The 21106-nt window shown below is 38.3% G+C and overlaps 1 protein-coding gene across 1 annotated transcript in view; it reads right to left on the reverse strand.

The window, feature by feature from the left end:
* LOC150083829 (uncharacterized) overlaps positions 1-21106 on the reverse strand; it is a 607249-nt gene that overhangs the window by 79606 nt on the left and 506537 nt on the right. The window contains exon 50 of the mRNA XM_090375392.1: positions 7893-8000. Within this exon, the coding sequence (XP_090231518.1) occupies positions 7893-8000 (108 nt within the window). The remainder of the gene's footprint in view (positions 1-7892; positions 8001-21106) is intronic.

Raw genomic sequence — 21106 nt, forward strand, 5'->3', positions numbered from 1 at the left:
CGTACGGTTTAATTTAAGGAAACAAGAAGAAATTTGCGGACCATGTCCCCACTGCCTGGATACTAGCAAAACGCTGTATACAGCAACTGATGAAGAAGTGGCGTGAAACAGGAAGTGTCCTCAATGTGAAAACGAACAGAGCCCCATCTATTCATACGCCAACTGTAGTGCGCAATATTCGTGAGAGGATGAAATTAAGCTCCAGGAAGAGTACCCAGAAATTAGCCCAGCAAGTTAGTGTAAGTCAGACAACATGTGTACATGTACTGCACTCTCCAAATTTGAAGCTGTTTCATGTAACGTGCATGCAAGAATTAAAAGAGACAGATAAAGTGAAATGTGAAAATTATTGCAGGTGGCTCCTCAACAGCGTCGTTGATGCAACGCTCTATCCAACTCAATATTTTATGTCAGATGAAGCCTGGTTTCATTTATTTATGTGGACACATCTATTCTCAAAACACAAGGTACTGAGCAACTGAAAATCCACGCCAACTCCACGAAGAACCACTTCATGACAAAAAAATCAGAGTATGGTGTGCCATATCAGCTTGTTTGTTGTTATTTGGTTTTTAGGAGCATTAGCAACTAAGGCCATATTGCTCCGGGGATATGCGGTGGTCATTCCCTGACCTTTCCCCTTCCTCCGTATTTGGTGGTCACAGGCTTGAACCCAGGTCTAATCAAGAAGCGTGTGCTACCCAGTGGGGCGCCTCCATAGCCAGGTGGGAAGGAGCAGCAGTGCGTAGCACACGCTTCTTGATTAGACCGGGGTTCGAGCCCGTCACCACCAAATACGGAGGATGTGGAAAGGTCAGGGAAGGACCACCGCATATTCCCGGAGCAATATGGTCTTAGTTGCTAATGCTCTTAAAAAAAATAAAAATAAAAAAATAACAGCTACCCAGTGCTGCTCCTGTCCACCTGGCTACGGAGGTGCAGTGCCATATCAGCACGGTGAATCATAGGGCCAATCTTCTTTGAGACAACTGTTAACACAGACGTGCACCTTGCAATATTTAAAAGCTTTTATGCACAATTAACCCCTGAAGAGCAGGAGTGGTACACATTTCAACAAGATGGGGCCGTTTGCCATATGTCCCACAGAGCGCGGGCCTGAATTCATGAAGCCTTTCCAGATGGGAGAACTGTCAGCAAATATTTATGGCCCCCATGTTCCCCAGATCTGTCCATATGTGAATTTTACCTTTCGGGCTACCTTAAGGGGAAAGTTTATGAGGCGAACCTGCACACTCTTCAGGAATTACAGGAGAACATTCATACTGCTATCGCGGGCATCGATAGTACAGTGTTGCAGAGAGTTTGCCAAAACATGCTGACAAGGGCTCAGCACTGTCTTGCGACCCAGGGAGGTCATTTGCAACATCTTTAACGGCAAGTAATGTACTATACATTTACCCACTTATGCATGCATTGTATTGTAGTTTCATTAATGGGGCTACTTTTTAATGACTCACCCTGTATACGTATAATGAGAGTTGAGAAAATCACATAAAAAAAGTTATTATATTAAAATTATAGATTAAAAGTGCAAAAATGCTGAATAATACAAGAAATTGAAAACATCTGTTGCATACTCACTCATAATAAATGAATGAAATAAAGATATAATAAAATAATCTCCATTCATTACAGTAATATTTGTTGGAATCAAACAATAGGATAATAAATGAAATAAAGACGCCTTTATGAAATAAAGAAGTCTTTATTTCATTTATGATTGCTATTTGGATAATCAGAAGGCACTAGGCTGTATTTTGCTAAGTGCTAAACAGAAGGATAATGAAATAGATGCATTAGTTCTTGCATCTAGCATACAATTTTTTTTCATTGTATGCTCACACCTTCCTGTTTCTTTCCAGCCCAATAATCTTTATCTTAAAATGTGCCTTTAAAGTTTTTCCATGGAATATAGTTTTCAGAAAATTATTGTGCTTTTCTGAGTGCACAGTTTACTCTGCAACAAATAGAGTACTCACTGTTTACAATGCTTCAAGCATTCTCTTCATCATGGTTTTTCCTTCACACAAACATATTCCCATAATCTGAAGTATAAAAACATAACAGCACACCAAGCTGAATTAACAATAATTAAAATTAAACAAGAGATTTGAATTTGCAAAAATATATATAAGAAAAATCATATGAACTATAGAAATTTTATAGATAATTGTTTCTACAGTTTATTTTAATAATAAACTATTGAAATGTTTTTTTTATGTTTCTACAGAACTATATAAAAAAATTCATCTTTACATACAGAGTGATATAAAGTTACCAATGATTCATAATAAGACAACAAATGGACCTAAGGGCAAGAGATATATACCAAACAACCTATTGACAACTGTAGTTAGTTTTATCTTGAAACAGGCCTATGGGGCTGGGAATTTCCATACTATAATAATTAATGATAGACACCAGCCAGGAATTAAACTAAAAATTTACTATACAATGAAATATGATGCAAATAAAATAAAACACTGATTAAATTATAGTTAAAATATAGTTAAAAACAATAAAATTAATTAAAATAAACTAGGTTAAAAGCGATAAAACAATACAATCTGGAGCTTTCGGAGAACTGCCGTCTCCTTCTTCAGCATACTACCAGTGCTACAACACATCCTTAAGTAGCCGGTCCATGGCACTCATGCACGTGATCATCAGACACATGATCTACATTCTCCATGCGCGTATCGGAAATGGAAGTGGCTCGGGAGCGTGTCAAACAGAAACGGTCATCCCTTCTGAGGACAACTGCCTCAAACAGGGGGTGTAAACGGATCCCCCTGTCCCTATTAATAGTATTGTGACTGGATGAACCGATTCGCAAGCTCTCGAGCCACTTGCGTTCCCAAAATCCATGGGCGCGGTCGGTAATGACCGCGTCTTCAGGGGAGATCCGATGCTGCTTTTCCCAGAAATGCTCTGCCACAGCAGACCTCGCATAGTTAGCAGTCTTGATAGCGGTCGTGTGTTCCCCCAGACGGGCCTTTAAACGTCGGCCCGTTTCCCCCACATAACACTCCTCACAATCCGGGCACTTAATCTCGTAGACCACATTGCTAGTATGGTCCTGGGCTACGGGATCTTTAACTTGGGATATCACTGTGTGCAACCTCCGACCCGGAAGTTGCACACAGCGAGTCTGGAACTCCCGCAATGCCCGTACAATACGTTCTGAAAGGCCCGGATAGTAAGGAATGTATGCAGTAGCCACAGGGGCAGGCCACTCCCTACGATTGGACTCAACCCTATGAATATATTTGTCCAAGACCCTCTGGGGGTATCCACATTTCCTGAGGTCTGCCGTGACTTTGCAAATTTCTATTTCCTTTTCTTCAGGGGTACTACAGTGGGTCCCCACCCTATTCAACAATGCCCTGGCTACACTGTTCTTATGATGACAAGCCTGTGCTGAGCTATAATGAACAAATTGGCCACGGCACATAGGCTTTCTATAGATCGTTGTTTTTAATCTAGATCCATCTCTGCTCACCAAGACATCCAGAAACGGGAGGGACCCAGCTTCTTCCACCTCCGAGGTAAATTGTATAAATGTGGAAAAGCTGTTGAGCATATTGAGCACCTCATCTTCCTTTCCCTTTTTTAAAATAGTGAAGGTATCGTCCACATATCTCCTCCACTCGCGCATGGGGAAATTCAACTGATGAAACACCCTAGTTTCCAGTTCCTCCATTGCCAAATTGGCCACAATGGCACTGATGGGGGAACCCATGGCCGTGCCATGGACCTGCTTATACATAACTTTTTGAAACACCATGGTAGTGCTTGCGAGGCAAAATTCCACACCTTTACAAATATCATCAATGCTTAGTAAAGATCTAGCACTAAAGCAATCATCTCGTTCCAAGGCCGATCTTACACAATGCACCCCATGTTCAATGGGGATACATGTGAACAAGGATACCACATCAAACGAAATCATGAGTTCGTCTTCACCTATAGATTGGCTTCTTATAAAGTTCACAAATTCCTTGCTGTTTCTGATTACTAAACTGGAGCGTCCCACTATAGGAGAGATGACTCCAGCTAAAAATCCAGATAAAGCATAAGTGGGACTACCCACAAATGATACTATAGGTCTCAACGGAATGCCCACCTTGTGCGTCTTTGGGAGGCCATAAAACCGAGGTAATCGACAACCTGAGGCATGAAGAGACCAATAAACTTCTTTGGTTATTTTACCAGTTTAGTAATCAGAAACAGCAAGGAATTTGTGAACTTTATAAGAAGCCAATCTATAGGTGAAGACGAACTCATGATTTCGTTTGATGTGGTATCCTTGTTCACATGTATCCCCATTGAACATGGGGTGCATTGTGTAAGATCGGCCTTGGAACGAGATGATTGCTTTAGTGCTAGATCTTTACTAAGCATTGATGATATTTGTAAAGGTGTGGAATTTTGCCTCGCAAGCACTACCATGGTGTTTCAAAAAGTTATGTATAAGCAGGTCCATGGCACGGCCATGGGTTCCCCCATCAGTGCCATTGTGGCCAATTTGGCAATGGAGGAACTGGAAACTAGGGTGTTTCATCAGTTGAATTTCTCCATGCGCGAGTGGAGGAGATATGTGGACGATACCTTCACTATTTTAAAAAAGGGAAAGGAAGATGAGGTGCTCAATATGCTCAACAGCTTTTCCACATTTATACAATTTACCTCGGAGGTGGAAGAAGCTGGGTCCCTCCCGTTTCTGGATGTCTTGGTGAGCAGAGATGGATCTAGATTAAAAACAACGATCTATAGAAAGCCTATGTGCCGTGGCCAATTTGTTCATTATAGCTCAGCACAGGCTTGTCATCATAAGAACAGTGTAGCCAGGGCATTGTTGAATAGGGTGGGGACCCACTGTAGTACCCCTGAAGAAAAGGAAATAGAAATTTGCAAAGTCACGGCAGACCTCAGGAAATGTGGATACCCCCAGAGGGTCTTGGACAAATATATTCATAGGGTTGAGTCCAATCGTAGGGAGTGGCCTGCCCCTGTGGCTACTGCATACATTCCTTACTATCCGGGCCTTTCAGAACGTATTGTACGGGCATTGCGGGAGTGCCAGACTCGCTGTGTGCAACTTCCGGGTCGGAGGTTGCACACAGTGATATCCCAAGTTAAAGATCCCGTAGCCCAGGACCATACTAGCAATGTGGTCTACGAGATTAAGTGCCCGGATTGTGAGGAGTGTTATGTGGGGGAAACGGGCCGACATTTAAAGGCCCGTCTGGGGGAACACACGACCGCTATCAAGACTGCTAACTATGCGAGGTCTGCTGTGGCAGAGCATTTCTGGGAAAAGCAGCATCGGATCTCCCCTGAAGACGCGGTCATTACCGACCGCGCCCATGGATTTTGGGAACGCAAGTGGCTCGAGAGCTTGCGAATCGGTTCATCCAGTCACAATACTATTAATAGGGACAGGGGGATCCGTTTACACCCCCTGTTTGAGGCAGTTGTCCTCAGAAGGGATGACCGTTTCTGTTTGACACGCTCCCGAGCCACTTCCATTTCCGATACGCGCATGGAGAATGTAGATCATGTGTCTGATGATCACGTGCATGAGTGCCATGGACCGGCTACTTAAGGATGTGTTGTAGCACTGGTAGTATGCTGAAGAAGGAGACGGAAGTTCTCCGAAAGCTCCAGATTGTATTGTTTTATCGCTTTTAACCTAGTTTATTTTAATTAATTTTATTGTTTTTAACTATATTTTAACTATAATTTAATCAGTGTTTTATTTTATTTGCATCATATTTCATTGTATATTATTTCATTGTATAGTAAATTTTTAGTTTAATTCCTGGCTGGTGTCTATCATTAATTATTATAGTGTAGTTAGTTTTATTTGCAAATGAAAGAAATGGATGAAAGGTTGTGTCACTACTGGCTTTACTACAGCAGTGATACTAGTAACAACGTGTAGTAAAGAGAGGACTAAGGATATCTATTCTAAGGACATCTATTCAATGTGGCATAGTCTTTGTTCCTAGACAACCTTAAGTCAAGTTACAGTAAAGACCACTGCAGAATGCAGTATTTAGTGGAACTGATGATGTATCATACCACATGACTACTTACAAATCTGCAAGAATAAGCTGACAGTCCTTGCTTTCACTTATCCACAAAGCCAAATAACATATTGTTATTTGGTTTTTTTTTAGGAGCATTAGCAACTAAGGCCATATTGCATCCTCTGTGTTTGGTGGTGACGTGCTCGAACCCCGGTCTAATCAAGAAGCGTGTGCTACACACTGCTGCTCCTTCCCACCTGGCTACGGAGGCGCCTCCAGAATAAGATCTAGAAATCAGGGAGAGCACAAATAACTGTGTCCATAATTTAGTCATGGCCAAACACTGGGAGGAGAAAATCTTTGATAAGCATTACATGAAAAGATGCATTTTTACATTTCTCAAAGATGGCTTTGAAAAATTCAAGAATTCAAAAAAAAAAACATTGAAATTTTTAAAAAATTTAATTTGTGCTGACTGCCTCTGATTTCCTTGAAACATATGGATAATATTGTATAATAAATTATCAAATCTAATCTTTCTATGAGCCAAATAGTGATTATGTTATCCATCATCTATCCTAATATGCAAGTTTTATCAAGGCTATTTCTTCGAAATTCTATTGTCTCATAAACATAACTAGCAGTACCCCTTGCGAAAATTTCACAATTGGTAGCAGAGTTTTTCTCTAGCTGTCCTAAAGAAGTGTAGTCCATGTTTGGTCATAAGCAGGTAAGCCAGTATGCATCGAATCTTTTCTTATTTCTGTAAAATATAACTATTCTTTCTTTTAAGGTAGGCAGCACTAGTAGAGCAAATTGGCCCGTTCTGTAAAATAAAACTATTCGGATTTTTTTACTATTCGGAATTTTTATATTTTCCCATGTTTCTGCACACCTAGGAAGAAATATCTTCAATTTGAGACCAAATCAGTTAGGCCTATTGTATGCAATGGCTACAGCTAGCTGTAACCCTTGTGAAAATTTTGCAATTGGTAGCAGATTATTATCATTATTTATTTTTTTTTATTTTTTTTGCAAAAAAGGACACAATTGTGCGAAATTGCAAATTGCTAATCAGAAAAAAATGCCTTATCAACTTAGACAACTGTTTGATTAACATTTAACATCTTCCTGTGGCTCCATCTATGAAGTGAAAATTGAACTATTCTCGTTTGTAGTACAAAACTGGCCAGTTCTGAAAAATAAAACTATTCGAATTTTTTAATTTTAACAATTTTTTGTGCATCTAGGAAGAAATATCTTCAATTTGAGACCATTTCCAGCCCGATCAGTTAAGATTATCAGGCTGGACGTGGTCATTCATGGACTGTCGAAAGAAAACAGTTTCCGTATTAAATATATAGGAAACTGTTTTATTTATCTTAAATAATGTGCTTCTGCAACATTTCACTGACTTGCTCAATAATTTTGCAATGATTACATAATTAGCAAAAAAGAATGTAAAGTTTATATAAAATCTACTGACACTAATAAAAATAATTTCTCTTGATTAGTTTGGAGAAATATTATATATATATATATATATATATACATATATATATATATATATATATATAATCTTTATAGTTCATAATGCTAGATGCTGATATCTGTCAAAGATTCATACTAGCTCTGCAATGAAAATAAATGCTTTAATTAAACTTAACAAGTGGATGTGAACTTTAATATAAACTTTTAAACTGGATATTAATTGCCATCTTCTGGAAAATATTAAAATTATATTTAAAAAGCATGAGCAATTTGTACTAAAAAGGTTCCTTTACATGACTGAATACCATATTATTATTTTATTAACTAATGGTTATTTAAACTTACAGATGGGCCTACTGGTCCTTGTTCGCCAGGTGCACCAACGATACCTTTATCACCTTTTTCACCATGTAGTCCAATATCACCTTGCTTTCCTGCGGGTCCAGGTGGCCCCTGAATGTAAAATTATCCAATAATAAGAGTCAACATTATTATGTCAATATTAGTATATACAGAATAATCAATCTGAATAGCATGCACAGTATATTCTCATTAGTTCAATATCATATTATTCAAAAAGATGTATTTTGAATTTGCTACAGTTCCAGACTAACAATATATGGTTTTATATGCATTTTAGTATGAATTATTTGAAATAATACCCTTACAATGAAATTCAAAGTGCAAACTAGGTCTCATGGCTTGTGAGTAGCTTGTGTAATTCAAAAAGACTTTAGGCAAATATTTTTATAACAAAGTTGAATAGAACTACAAGAGAAATTTGCATTTTTTCATGTAAAATTTTATAAGACGATTTTTTAATTTCGTGTAATTTTATAAGATTATTTGATCAGTGGCATTTCTGTTTAATTACTAAAGGAATTATTACATCAAAATTGTGTAAATCACTGAATGGAACTGAATTTTATCTGCCATTGAAGCTTATTCTCCCACTAGCATTACTACAACCATAATTCCCTCAATGTTCTCTGGTAACATACTGGGCTTATCACCAATTCCTGCTGCTGAAGCTGGTTCTCCTGTAAAGTGTTACAGCCATTTTTTAAGGCATTTTTTTCCAGCCCACCTCAGCAATTGCAAAGTAATATATCAAATTTTTACCAACAGCACAAGAAGATACTAACTTCTAACAGATGCTTGTTAAAATAGTTCCAAGCAATATGCTTCATTCTTGCTGTTGAAATGGATTTTTTCTCCAAATACACACACACATATTGCAGGCATTTTTCAAAAATTTTTGCAGCCCACTGTACTTGTCAATAATGGCAAACTGACATATCAATTTTTGCTACGGCATAAGAAAATGACTAACTTTTATTTCTCTGTGCAGGGTATCCCCTAGAGCCATTGTTAAAATATTTTAAGCAGTGTTTCATGGCAGATTTTGCAGTCCTCTGCACATCATTCAGAAAAGAAGCAATTGGAAATATCAGACTCACCCGCAGAGTCTGACAGGTGATATTTTCTTTCTTCCCCCCCCCCCCCCAATCCCAAACCTATATCTTTCAGGCAGTCATTGATCATGATCCACATTGGTTTGATGCTATCTCATGTGTCACGTCTTATTACTCTGAAAGTTTCATGTGTATTTTTTGTGATATATGTGTACAGGTGAGCCCCGCTTAACGCTGATAGTTCGTTCCTGAAAAACAGAGCGCTAAGTGAATCCGCACTAAGCGAGTGCCATATGCCCATAAGGTAACATATGTATTTGTGAGTTGCGGTCTATTCCATAGGATATTTTCTAATCAATAACAAATGGTAGTGAACATATGCACCAATGTCGATTAAAAATATTTAATATTCAAAATTTTCATATAAAATATTCTACATTATATACACATATAATTATGAGGTAATTAACTAACGAAAATCATGAATTTATTAATTTGATGGCCCTGTGCTCTCGAGTTTTCGTATCTTTGGACTGAAAAATGTGTCGATTTTGGGTTGTGCTTTGGCCCTCTTCTTCTCATTGTACATCATGTAGGGATTCATTTCTTTCTTCAAATTTCTTATTACCTTGGCACTTCGTTCCATGTCAGGGTCGTTCTCCTAGAAATAATCACACATTTTTTCGAAGTGTTCAAAAGCTTCACTAAGTCCTTTTGCAGTCAGCGACTTCATCGGTTCTTCATCTATAGTATCTTGATCATCATCTCCCTCAATAGCAAGCTCTTGTTCTTTTATCATTTCCATTAGTTCTTCATTAGAGAGGCCATCCCTGTCATTGTCAATCATTTCTTGTACGATGTCTTCGTTAATTTCGTGTAATCCTGCTTCTTTTCCGAGCTCAACAATTTGCATTTTAACATTTTCAACGGAATCATCAGGTTCCTGGGAATGCTTTATGCAATTTTTCCAAACTTTCCTCCACACTCCATTCATGGTTTTCTGAGTCACTTCATCCCAGGCACTTGAAATGTTGTAGATGGTGGTTTTAATGTTATAGGATTTCCAAAACTCCTTTAAGCTCGGTACATTTTCAGTGTTGATAGCTGTAATAGCTTGGGAAAAGGTGTTCCTTATGTAGTATGCTTTAAATGTGGCAATTACTCCTTGGTCCATTGGTTGGATCAGAGACGTAGTGTTTGGAGGCATGTAAAAAACTTTTATGTGATTGTTCAAGTCTTCTAAGCTCTCTTTGCTTGGGTGTCCTGGTGCATTGTCCATGATTAGAATTGCTTTATAACCAATGTTATTTTTTGCACAATATTTTTCCACTGTAGGACAGAAGAACTCAGCATACCAATCAATGAAAAGCGGCCTGGTTACCCAAGCTTTTTTATTAGCCTTCCAGATTACAGGTAGGTTTGATTTAGCTAAACCTTTAAGAGCCCTTGGATTTTCGGAATGGTAAACTAAAAGGGATTTTAATTTAAAATCCCCCGCTGCGTTACCACCCAACAACAAAGTTAACCGATCCTTCGCCGCTTTGAAGCTTGGCATGTTTTTTTCTTCTTTCGATATGAAACTTCTTTTAGGCATTCATTTCCAAAAAAGACCTGTTTCATCTATGTTAAAAACTTGTTGAGCAGTATAACATCCCTCTTCAAAAATTTTAACAAATTCTTTTTTGAAAGTTTCGGCTCCCTGTTGATCTGCACTTGCAGCTTCTCCCTGTATTGCTACGTTGTGCAGGTTATAGCGGTTTCTAAATCTATCAAACCAGCCCTTACTACCGTTAAATGATTCCACATTTTTTTCGGGGTGAGCTTCCTTCAAATCTTCATATAGGTTCTTCGCTTTTTCTTTAATAATAATTGAACTTAATGAAATTCTACGTTGGATGTTGCCTTCAATAAAATTATGTAGAAGTTTCTCCATTTCAATCATAATAGCCGGCCTAGCCCTAGTCAATTTAGTTGCCTGCAGGGGAACAGCTGTTTTTCCAGCTGCTAAAATTGATTCTTTATTTTTTATGATTGTTCTTACAGTTGAACCTGCCAGTCCTAAATTATTGCACGCATCCACATCTCTTTGACCGGAATCAATTCTCTTCAAAACGTCTAATTTAATTTTCAACCTCAATGTTTTTCTTACCTTTCCAATCTTTGCACCGCATCCAGACATTGTTGCTTTTTCATTCTTATCCGCCATAACTCTCTGCAAATGTAACTGCGTTGCACTGATTGTGATACGATGTTCGAGTACAGTAAACTGTCTGTATGTCTAACACTGTATGCACTGAATGATATCTAGAATTCCTCTGGAAAGTGAGCTGAAGATGGTGACAAATGTTTTATTTATCTGAAAAGTTCAATTTTACCGTGCAGTAAAATCAAATGGTTGTTTATTGCACGAAAAGTACTGTAATCAATTATGGTGTGAGTCATGGAGAACGTTTATGGAATTTCCAAAACAGTAAAACAAACAAATTTTATGTACTTCAGGTGACCACAAGGTCAGAGGAGTTCAGAAGGCAAGAGAATACTGTACAAGAAACAGCACAGCATTTAGCAGTCATGGGATTGATTGCGTGAAAAACATTTCACGCAATTTCGTGAAAAACATATACCCTATTTTTCGATAGGGTATACAGCATCTTTCTATTACAGGTCAGAACAGAAAATGCAGACTTCGTAACAGCATATGACACTGGATGGTAAATTTTTTCAGCTTGTGTACTAAAAAAGAATTTCTCCCTTGAAACTATCCACACCAAGAAAATAGAGCATATTGAAAGTTTCAATTTTGTACATAGAGTATAAATTATAAAAATAATTACTGTAGTTAATTTCATGGTGACTATTTTCTCCTTTTGCCAAAAAAAAAAAAAAGGCTTAAAACAGACTGGACTGAAGACGGATTTGCCAAAAGTTCAATCTGTATGCTAGTAAAATAGAGTTACAGTGAGTTTTGACAGCGTTATAGTCAGATACGGGTTATAATATAAGAACAGCGTTATAGCGAATCAGTGTAAAGCAAACCGCATTATATCGGGGGCCTGCTGTATATGTATGTATGTGTGTGTGTGTGTGTGTGTGTGTCTATGGTAGATATAAGATGGTCTGTAATAAAGTCACAAAGAAGGTTAGGTAGGCGAAGGCGAAGGTTAAGTAGACGAAATATTATGAGAAACATTTGGCAAAAGATGCAAAGAAAAAAAGCAGAGTCCTTTACTTATGTAAACTCTAGAAGGAAGGGAACAAATCAGATTGATCCACTTGATATATCAATGATTTGACTATTGACGATCCTGCTCAGGTAGCTGACAAACTGAATGAGTATTTTGCATCTACATTCACATGAGGAGTTATTCAGGGAGAGGAAATGACAGAAGTTATTAAACTCTGACAGGGAGCTAAATGATTTTGCAATAACTGAGAGCAAAGTGGAGGAGAAACATAGGAAATGCACCTAGGGTGGATGGGATCTATCCAGTTATGTTAAAGGAGGTAGCAGAGGAAGTAAGCAAATCCTTAGCCATAATTATGAGAGCTTCCTTGGATTCAGGGGAGGTTCCTATGGACTGGAGATGTGCAAGTGTGTTCCCAATTTACAAGGAGGAATCAAAGGGGACATGGGTAATTACAGACCTGTTAGTTTAACTTCTATTCAGGGGAAATTAATGGAGTCATGGGTTAAAGAAGCACTGCAGGATCATCTAGGCAAAACTGCAGTTATAGTTCAGACATGCATGGATTTGTTAAGGAGAAGTCTTGTCTGACCAATTTGAGAGACTATGATGCAGTCACAAAAGAACTGGATGCAAAAAATAATTTTGATTTCATATACAGTTGGACCTCCATATAATGAAATCGATCGTTCACTTGAAAAAATTTGTTACAGAAATTTTGTTATAAAGAAATATGACCTTTTCAACAATGAAAAATGTAATTCAACATTCAGAAATATGCTTCTGAATTCAGAAATAAGTGGGAATGAATAAATTTTAAAACAATCAATTTATTAATATCACATATTAAGAAATTACTACTTGCATGATGCACACAATATATTAGTGCATTTTTAAGAATTATGTCATAAAATATTTGGTTATTTTTTGTTGTACACAGGATTTTACTATATAATATCAGTGTAGATACACTATAGTTAACCCATAAAATTAAACTACATATGTAGTGTAAAGGCATTGTTTTAATTATCTCATATTGTGGCTACCTTCACAATGAGATACCAGGTATTGCACTACTTCAAATAAGTAATGCTTCTCTAGTAGAGAAGACTACTGTAGTTATTCTCAGTGGGCACCACTACCCAGTTGTTAAATTCACAACTGTGATTGGCATGTTTGCATTACCAGGGTACCTGCCCACCCACTGATAATAGGCCAACAAGCCTTGAAATGGTGCCATCTGGGTGGTAGTGGTGCCACACTGAGAATAAGTAACAGTAGTCTTCTCTACTAGAAAAGCATTACTTATTCAAAGTAGTGCAATACCTGGTATCTCGTTGTGAAGATAGACACAGTATGAGATATAATTAAAATGGTGCCTTAAAGTTAAACTACATATGTATTTAACTTTATGGGTTAACTATCATGTATCTACACCAATATTATTTAGTTAATTTAAACCCATATGGAATTATGCCTTGTGCATTTAGTCTTTAAATATGGGATTTCCCTGTACATCATTCATAAAAATTTTGTTTAAGAACTCAAATATATTTTCTGGAACATTTTATTCATACTGACAGCCTCGACGCAAAGTTTAAAATGCTGTCAACATTTCATGTTTGGAAGGTTTAATATTACCCTCATCATTGCCTTTGTTGCTCTCATTTTCATCGAACTCATCGTCGATATTGTTACCAGTTCTTTGAATACTCTCCAAAATGTTGGAGTCACTTGGATATTCAGCTACTGTGACATTGTTATCAACTCCTAAAAATTCTTCAAGAATAATTTTTCCGCTGATCAAACCTCTCACTTGGAATTCTTCCCAAGATTGCTTGTAGCAGTTCATCCCTCTCATCACTGTTAACTGGCATTTTAGCAAAACCTGCTTTTGTGAAACAATTCTTAATCGTTGTTTCCATTACATCTTGACTGCACAGTTCTGCCAACTCTGATATGCACATCTGCAAATCTGTAGGTTGATTGGTTTCTATTCCCAGTATAATTTTTTTTCAGATGCACCTTCGGTAGTGCATTTTCAACTTCTTGATAACTGGTTCATTGTCCATTAGCTGAAGTTTAGACGAGGTATTTGGAGTGAAGAAAACAAGCTTCACACTTGTAAGTTTCGAAATTACTGAGTGAATGTGGGCAGGGCAGTTATCGACAATCAAAGCAATTTTTCTGTTTTCTTTTGTCATCTTTCTATCGAAATTTAAAATCCACTGTTCAAAAATTTCACTTGTCATCCAAGCTTTTTTGTTGTAAAACTGATTTGACACATCGGGACTGTTTACTTTTGCCTATTACCACAATCTTCAGTTTTTCATTACTAGCCATATTTGTACCAACCAAGACTGCAATTCTCTCATTGCTGTTTTTACCACCTACACATTTATCACCTTTAAAAGTTAGTTTCTTGTTTAGCAAACATTTAAAAATTAGACCTGTTTCATCAATGTTTAATATGTCTTTGGGCTTGTAGTCCAAAATTTTTTTCAAGCCTCAGAAAAGATGTATACTCCATAGTCTTTTTCTTTTATCAATGATATGACCAAGATCTGGTCTCAAATCAATTTCACCCCCTTAAAAAAGGCTTTATCTACATCTTCATACAGGCATAATTTTGCAAGCTTCCGAATGGGTCTGTTTCCTCAAACAGTTTAAGAATTGAGAAGTTTTTCAGAATGGTTGACATACTACTGGCAGAGATACCAAATTTTAAAGCGATTTTTTTTTAATGCCCCAATCTACACAATCAAGCACTTCCACTTTTTCCACTACACTCAAGGACTTCCTTTTAGACATTGTAAGGTTATATGCACAGCAGCTAAAACAAACCTGATTTAGGCACCACTTGTACCTAGAGCAAATTGCTGCTATGGATAAAGGGATCATTGAGTGGGAGAAGACAGAGAGTGGTAACCAATGGACACTACTTTTTGTGGACTAATGTTATTATTGGAATCCCACAGGCGAAATTTAGTGAAAGTGTGGATGATTAATTTTTCAAAACAACAGATGAATTTCTGGGATAAGGGAAAATCACTCTCTCCTAATTCTCTAATAGGGTGCTTGCATTAGAAAACAGGTGGACCAGAGCCAATGTCCGTGATGGGAATATACCTTAATATTTGCCAATGACACATAGACAGCAGTTGACCAGCACGACTTCTCAGTACAGTAAAGGCTTTGTGAGCAACAATAAATTGGGGAATGCTCTTAAGAATTAAACCCTTTAGCTATTAAAAGCTAAAGTGATTAATTCTTAATCCTTTTAGCACTCAATTTGTGCTTTCTACAGCATCAACTCTATTGCCTAAAGGCCAGAGGTGCGAACAATGCATACCCAGGTCTCTTGAAATCAGTTCATTATATAGAAACCTTCTTCATTACACGAAAACTATTTTCAATATAAGGAAAATTTCAACCAAGGAGAAATAAAAAAAGTTCATTACACAGAAAAATTCGCATATGAAAGTTTGTTAAAGAGAGGTCTGGCTGTACTTAGATTTTAGGAAAGATTTAATACTGTTGCACATGGAAGACTACTGTACAAATTGGAGCAGTATGGCTTTACGAGCAAATTGCTGTTATGGATAAAGGAATCGTTGAGGGGGAGAAGACAGAGAGTGGTAACCAATGGACACTACTTTTTTTGTGGACTAATGTTATTATTGGAGTCCCTCAGGGGTGGTGGTGTTGGGTCCATTACTGTTTTCTGTATTTATTAATGATATTGATGAAGATATATCATGCTTAATGTCCAAGTTTGCAGATGATACAAAGGTTGGCAGGGTTCTTAATGACAGTAGGCTACTGTAACAGGATCTAGAAACGTTGAGCAGATGGGCTGAAAGATAACAACTGAAGTTTAACATTGACAAATGTAAAGTACTGAGTATGGGTAGCAGTAACCCCAGAGTAACGTATCAACTGGGTGGTACTACACTAAGGGTAGTGGAGAATGAAAAGGATCTGGGGGTAATTGTGCAGTCAGATATAAAGTTTTCTGAGCAGTGCAAAAAGGCTGCAAGAATAGCTCATGGTGTCTTGTCAATGATATGCAGGAATTTTGCTAGAAGCAATAAGGAGATGATTATTCCCTTGTATAAGGCAATGGCCACACTTTGAGTACTGCATACAGGTCTGGAGGCCTCATTTTAGGAAGGATTGAACTCAGTAGCATTAGTAAAGGCATATTTTTCAGCCTGGTCTGTACTTGTTAACAGGAGAGACTGCTTCTACAGGGATGGGATACACTTAAATAGAAAGGGTGCAAGAATGTTTGCTGATGCTATCGAGGCAGTGTTAGGTGGGTCGGAACACTGCTAGATTGGGGAATACAAGGACTAATAGATTAATAGTAGCCACTGGCAGAGGAGAAAGTGATTCTTGCACTGCTTCTATTGGAATGAGCAGCAACCTGGAAAATAAGATGCAGGATATTTCAGAAACTGCTGGGAATCATGGGGGTACAAGTGAACACATGGGTTGTGTTAGGGTGGCTAAGAGGAAGAGCAGGTGCATGTATACTTGCGTGTACACCAATGCTAGGAGTTTAGTAAATAAATTTGATGAATTTGAGGTATTGCTCAAAACATCAAAGGCAGATATTGTTGGGATTTCAGAGACGTGGTGTCACACAGATATAAGGAATGCAGAACTGGAATTTGGGGAGTACAATGTCTACAGAAAGGATAGACAGGATAGGAAGGGAGGAAGGGTTATGCTATTAGTTAAAAAACACATAAAATCCAAGGAAGTGAAGCCAGTCAACATCGCTGGACAGTGCAGTGTTGAGTCAGTTTGGTGTGACATAAGCATTGGGAGATCAAAATTGAGAGTAGGAGTGTGCTATAGGCCTAATGACTCTGATGAGTATAATAAGAAACTGTACGGAGAAATAGAGTGGGCCAGTAAATCAGAGAGTCTTATAATGGGGGATTTTAATTTCCCAGATATTGACTCGAATTTGGGGGCTGGTCACTCACACACTAGCAAGGCTTTTGTGGATTTATTGGATGATTGTTTTCAAGATCAGCATTTTGGGAGGCAATCAGAGGGAGTAATACTCTAGATTTGATTATCAGTAGTGATTCTTCATGCATTAAGAATCTGCAGATAAATGAACCACTAGGTGGCAGTGATCACAGTGTTCTGAAGTGGGAGTTACTCAAAGAGGTAACTACCATCAGGGTAAAGGGAAGGGGTATTGCTTTCGTAAAGGCGACTACGATGGACTGAGACAGTATTTAAATTCTATACAGTGGGACCAACTGATGATGTTACCAACAGCAAATTCAAAATGGGAAGCATTCAAAGAACTTATCTTGGAAGCTACTAGGCTTTACATACCAACTAAGAAATATTGTTCAAGGTTTAGGCCAAAATGGATGTCAGATGAACTAATGAGGCATATGGCACAGAAGAAAAATGCATGGGATACTTACAAATTAACACATGACACAGAAGCCTATGATAGATACAAGTTGATATACAACCAAGTTACAAAGGAGGTTAGGCAGGCGAAGGCAGATTACGAGAGATCCTTGGCAAGGGATGCGAAGAAAAACAGCAAAGAGTTCTTTACTTATGTAAACTCTAGAAGGAAGGGGATGAATCAGATTGGTCCACTTGATATCGATGGGTCAACTGTTGATGACCCTGCTCAGGTAACTAACAAACTAAATGAATATTTTGCATCGACATTCACACATGAGGAGTTATTCAGCAAGGGGAATGCCAGAGGTGTATTCAACTCTAGCAGTAAGCTAGAGAATCTTGTAATAACTGAGAGTAAAGTGAAGGAGAAATTGTTGAAGATAAACACAAGAAAGGCACCTGGGGTGGATGGGATCTATCCAGTTATATTAAAGGAGGCACCAAAGGAAGTAAGCAAACCCTTAGCCATAATTATGAGAGCTTCCTTGGACTCAGGGGAGGTACCCATGGACTGGAGATGTGCAAATGTGACCCCATTTCACAAAGGAGGATCAAAGGCTGACACAAGTAATTATAGACCTGTGAGTTTAACTTCTGTTCCAGGAAAATTAATGGAGGCACTAGTTAAAGAAGCACTGCAGGATCATTTAGACAAGACTTCAGTTATAGCTCGGACACAGCATGGGTTTTGTTAAGGGGAAGTCTTGCCTGACCAATTTGATTGGATACTATGATGCAGTCACAAAAGAACTGGATGCAGGGAATAACTTTGATATTATATACTTGGATCTTAGAAAGGCTTTTGATACTGTTGCACATGGAAGACTGCTGCACAAATTGGAGCAGTGTGGCATTGGAGGCAAATTGCTGCTATGGATAAAGGGGTGGTTGAGGGGGAGAAGACAGAGAGTGGTAATCAATGGACACTGCTCATCGTGGACTAATGTTATTAGTGTAGTCCCTCAGGGTTCAGTTTTGGGTCCATTATTGTTTTCTGTATTTATAAATGATATTGATAATGGTATATATCAAGCTTAATGTTCAAGTTTGCAGACGATACGAAGGTTGGCAGGGTTGTCAAGGACACTACTGACACTATGCTGCTGCAACAGGATCTGGAAAGGTTGAGCAGATGGGCTGAGAGGTGGCAAATGAAGTTTAACATTGACAAATGGGAAACAGCAACCCCAGAGCAACGTATCAACTCTTTGGTACTACACTGACAGTGGTAGAGAATGAAAGGGACCTGGGGGTGGTTGTGCAGGCAGATATGAAGTTCTCTGAGCAGTGCAGATGGGCTGCAAGAGTAGCTCATGGTGTATTGTCAATGATATATAGGAATTTTTCTAGCAAGGATAAGGAGGTGATTATTCCCTTGTATAAGGCAATAGTCAGGCCACACCTAGAGTACTGTGTACAGTTCTGGAGGCCTCATTTCAAGAAGGATGTAGAGCTGCTGGAACGAGTACAGAGAAGGGCAACAAAATTAGTGAATGGAACAAAGGGTTGCTCTTACGAAGAACGGCTTAAGTTTTGCAAATTACAGTGTCTGGAGACTAGGCACCAGCGAGGAGATCTGATAGAGGTGTATAAAGCCTTGAATGGTTTGAGCATGCTCATTGCTGATGGGATTCTTCATCTTGCTCAGAATAATCACCTGAGAGGGCATAAATTCAAATTGAGGAAAGACAGATGTAGGATAGACGTGCGGAAATCTGCCTTTAGCCAGCGGGTGGTTGGTTGGTGGAACAGACTTCCATCCCTTGTCGTGGAAGTTGATAGCCTAAATAAGTTTAAGGCTCAGCTGGACAGGTATTTCGAACGAACAGAGGGGTGAAGTGGAAGTGGTTATTTTTTATTTATTTATTTTACTCTTTTTTTTTTTTTTTTTTTTTTTTGGCTGATGCTGCATAAGCTTGCTTTCTTGCATCAAATGCCTCTACTAATGCTAATGCTAATGATGCAAGAAAGAAAGCTTATGCAGCATCAGCCAAAAAAAAAAAAAACCCCACTGGCTAAAAGAAAATTTCTGCACATCTATTCTACAATTATCATACCTGAATTTGAAACTATGCCCCATTAGGTTCTTAGTCTGAGCAAGAGGAAGAATCCCATCAGCATTCAGCTTGCTGAACCCATTCAAGGCCTTATACACCTCAATCAGATTACCTCGCAGGTGCCTACTCTCCAGGTGCTGCAATTTGCAGAACCTAAACCTTTCTCGGTAAGAGCACCCTTTGTTCCCCTCACCAATCTTGTTACCCTTCTTTGTTCTCATTCTAGCAACTCTACATCCTTCCTAAAATGAGGCCTCCAGACATGTACACAGTACTCTAGGTGGGGAATGACCATTGCCTTGTATAATGGGATTATCACCTCCCTGTCCCTGCTAAAAAAATTCCTATATATCATTGACAAGACTCCATGACCTGCCCTGGCAGCCCGTCTGTACTGCTCAGCAAACTTCATATTTGACTGCACAATTACCTCCAGGTCTTTTTCACTTTCCACTTTCCTGAGTGTAGTACCACACAGTTGGTATATTTCTCTTGGGTTATTGCTACCCATATGCAGTACTTTGCATTTGTCAATGTTAAACTTCAGTTGCCGCTTCTCAGCCCATTTTCCCAACTTATCTAGATCCAGTTGGACTAGCATGCTGTCTTTACTGTCGACTTAACCTTTATATCATCTGCAAACTTAGACATTAAACCTGATATACCTTCATCAATATCATTGATAAATATACAAAACAACAATGGGCCCAACACTGAACCCTGGGGAACTCCACTAATAACATTTGTCCTTGAAGAGCAGTGTCTATTGATTACCACTCTCTGTTGTCTCCCACTCAACTATCCCTTTATCCATTGTAGCAACTTACCCTTAATGTCATACCTCTCCAATTTGTACAGTAGTCTTACATGTGTAACAGTATCAAAAACGTTCCTGAAATCCAAGTACATGATATCAAGTCTGAGAACGAGGTTACCGGTGCGGACGTGCCTTTCTGCTGCTCTTCGAACACAGAAGTTTTTTCTGATTTATTTTCTGCTTTATTAGTTTAAATTGACATATTAACTTATTTTCTAGAGTAGCTTTATATTCCTATTACGGTACTTAAGTTTAAAGTAACTTAGATAGAGATTTTGTAGGTATTACTTAGTATCGGAAAGGGTATCTTTTTTTTTTTTTTTTTTTTTGATTTGGTAGTTGTTGGCGCATCGGCTTCTGTGGCCATATTGCACCTCCCAAGGTTTATGCAGTACTTTGATCCAAGCCCGAGGCGGGAATCGAACCCGCGACCTTTGGGTTACCGGGCAGGTACTTTACCCACTTGGCTAGCCCGGTCGGCGGAAAGGGTATCAAATACACGTGTTTACCGTTCATAAATATCCGCCATTGTTACGGGAAAATTAATCAGTAAAATCTATTAATCTTGTCGAACTTCATTGGCAATTAAATTGTACTTTTAACTATACATATAACCACTTAGGTTACGTAACATAAA

This window comes from Mastigoproctus giganteus, chromosome 6 (genome assembly GCF_048544385.1).
Source record: "Mastigoproctus giganteus isolate SK-2022 chromosome 6, ASM4854438v1, whole genome shotgun sequence".
NCBI classification, from domain to species: Eukaryota; Metazoa; Arthropoda; class Arachnida; order Uropygi; family Thelyphonidae; genus Mastigoproctus; species Mastigoproctus giganteus.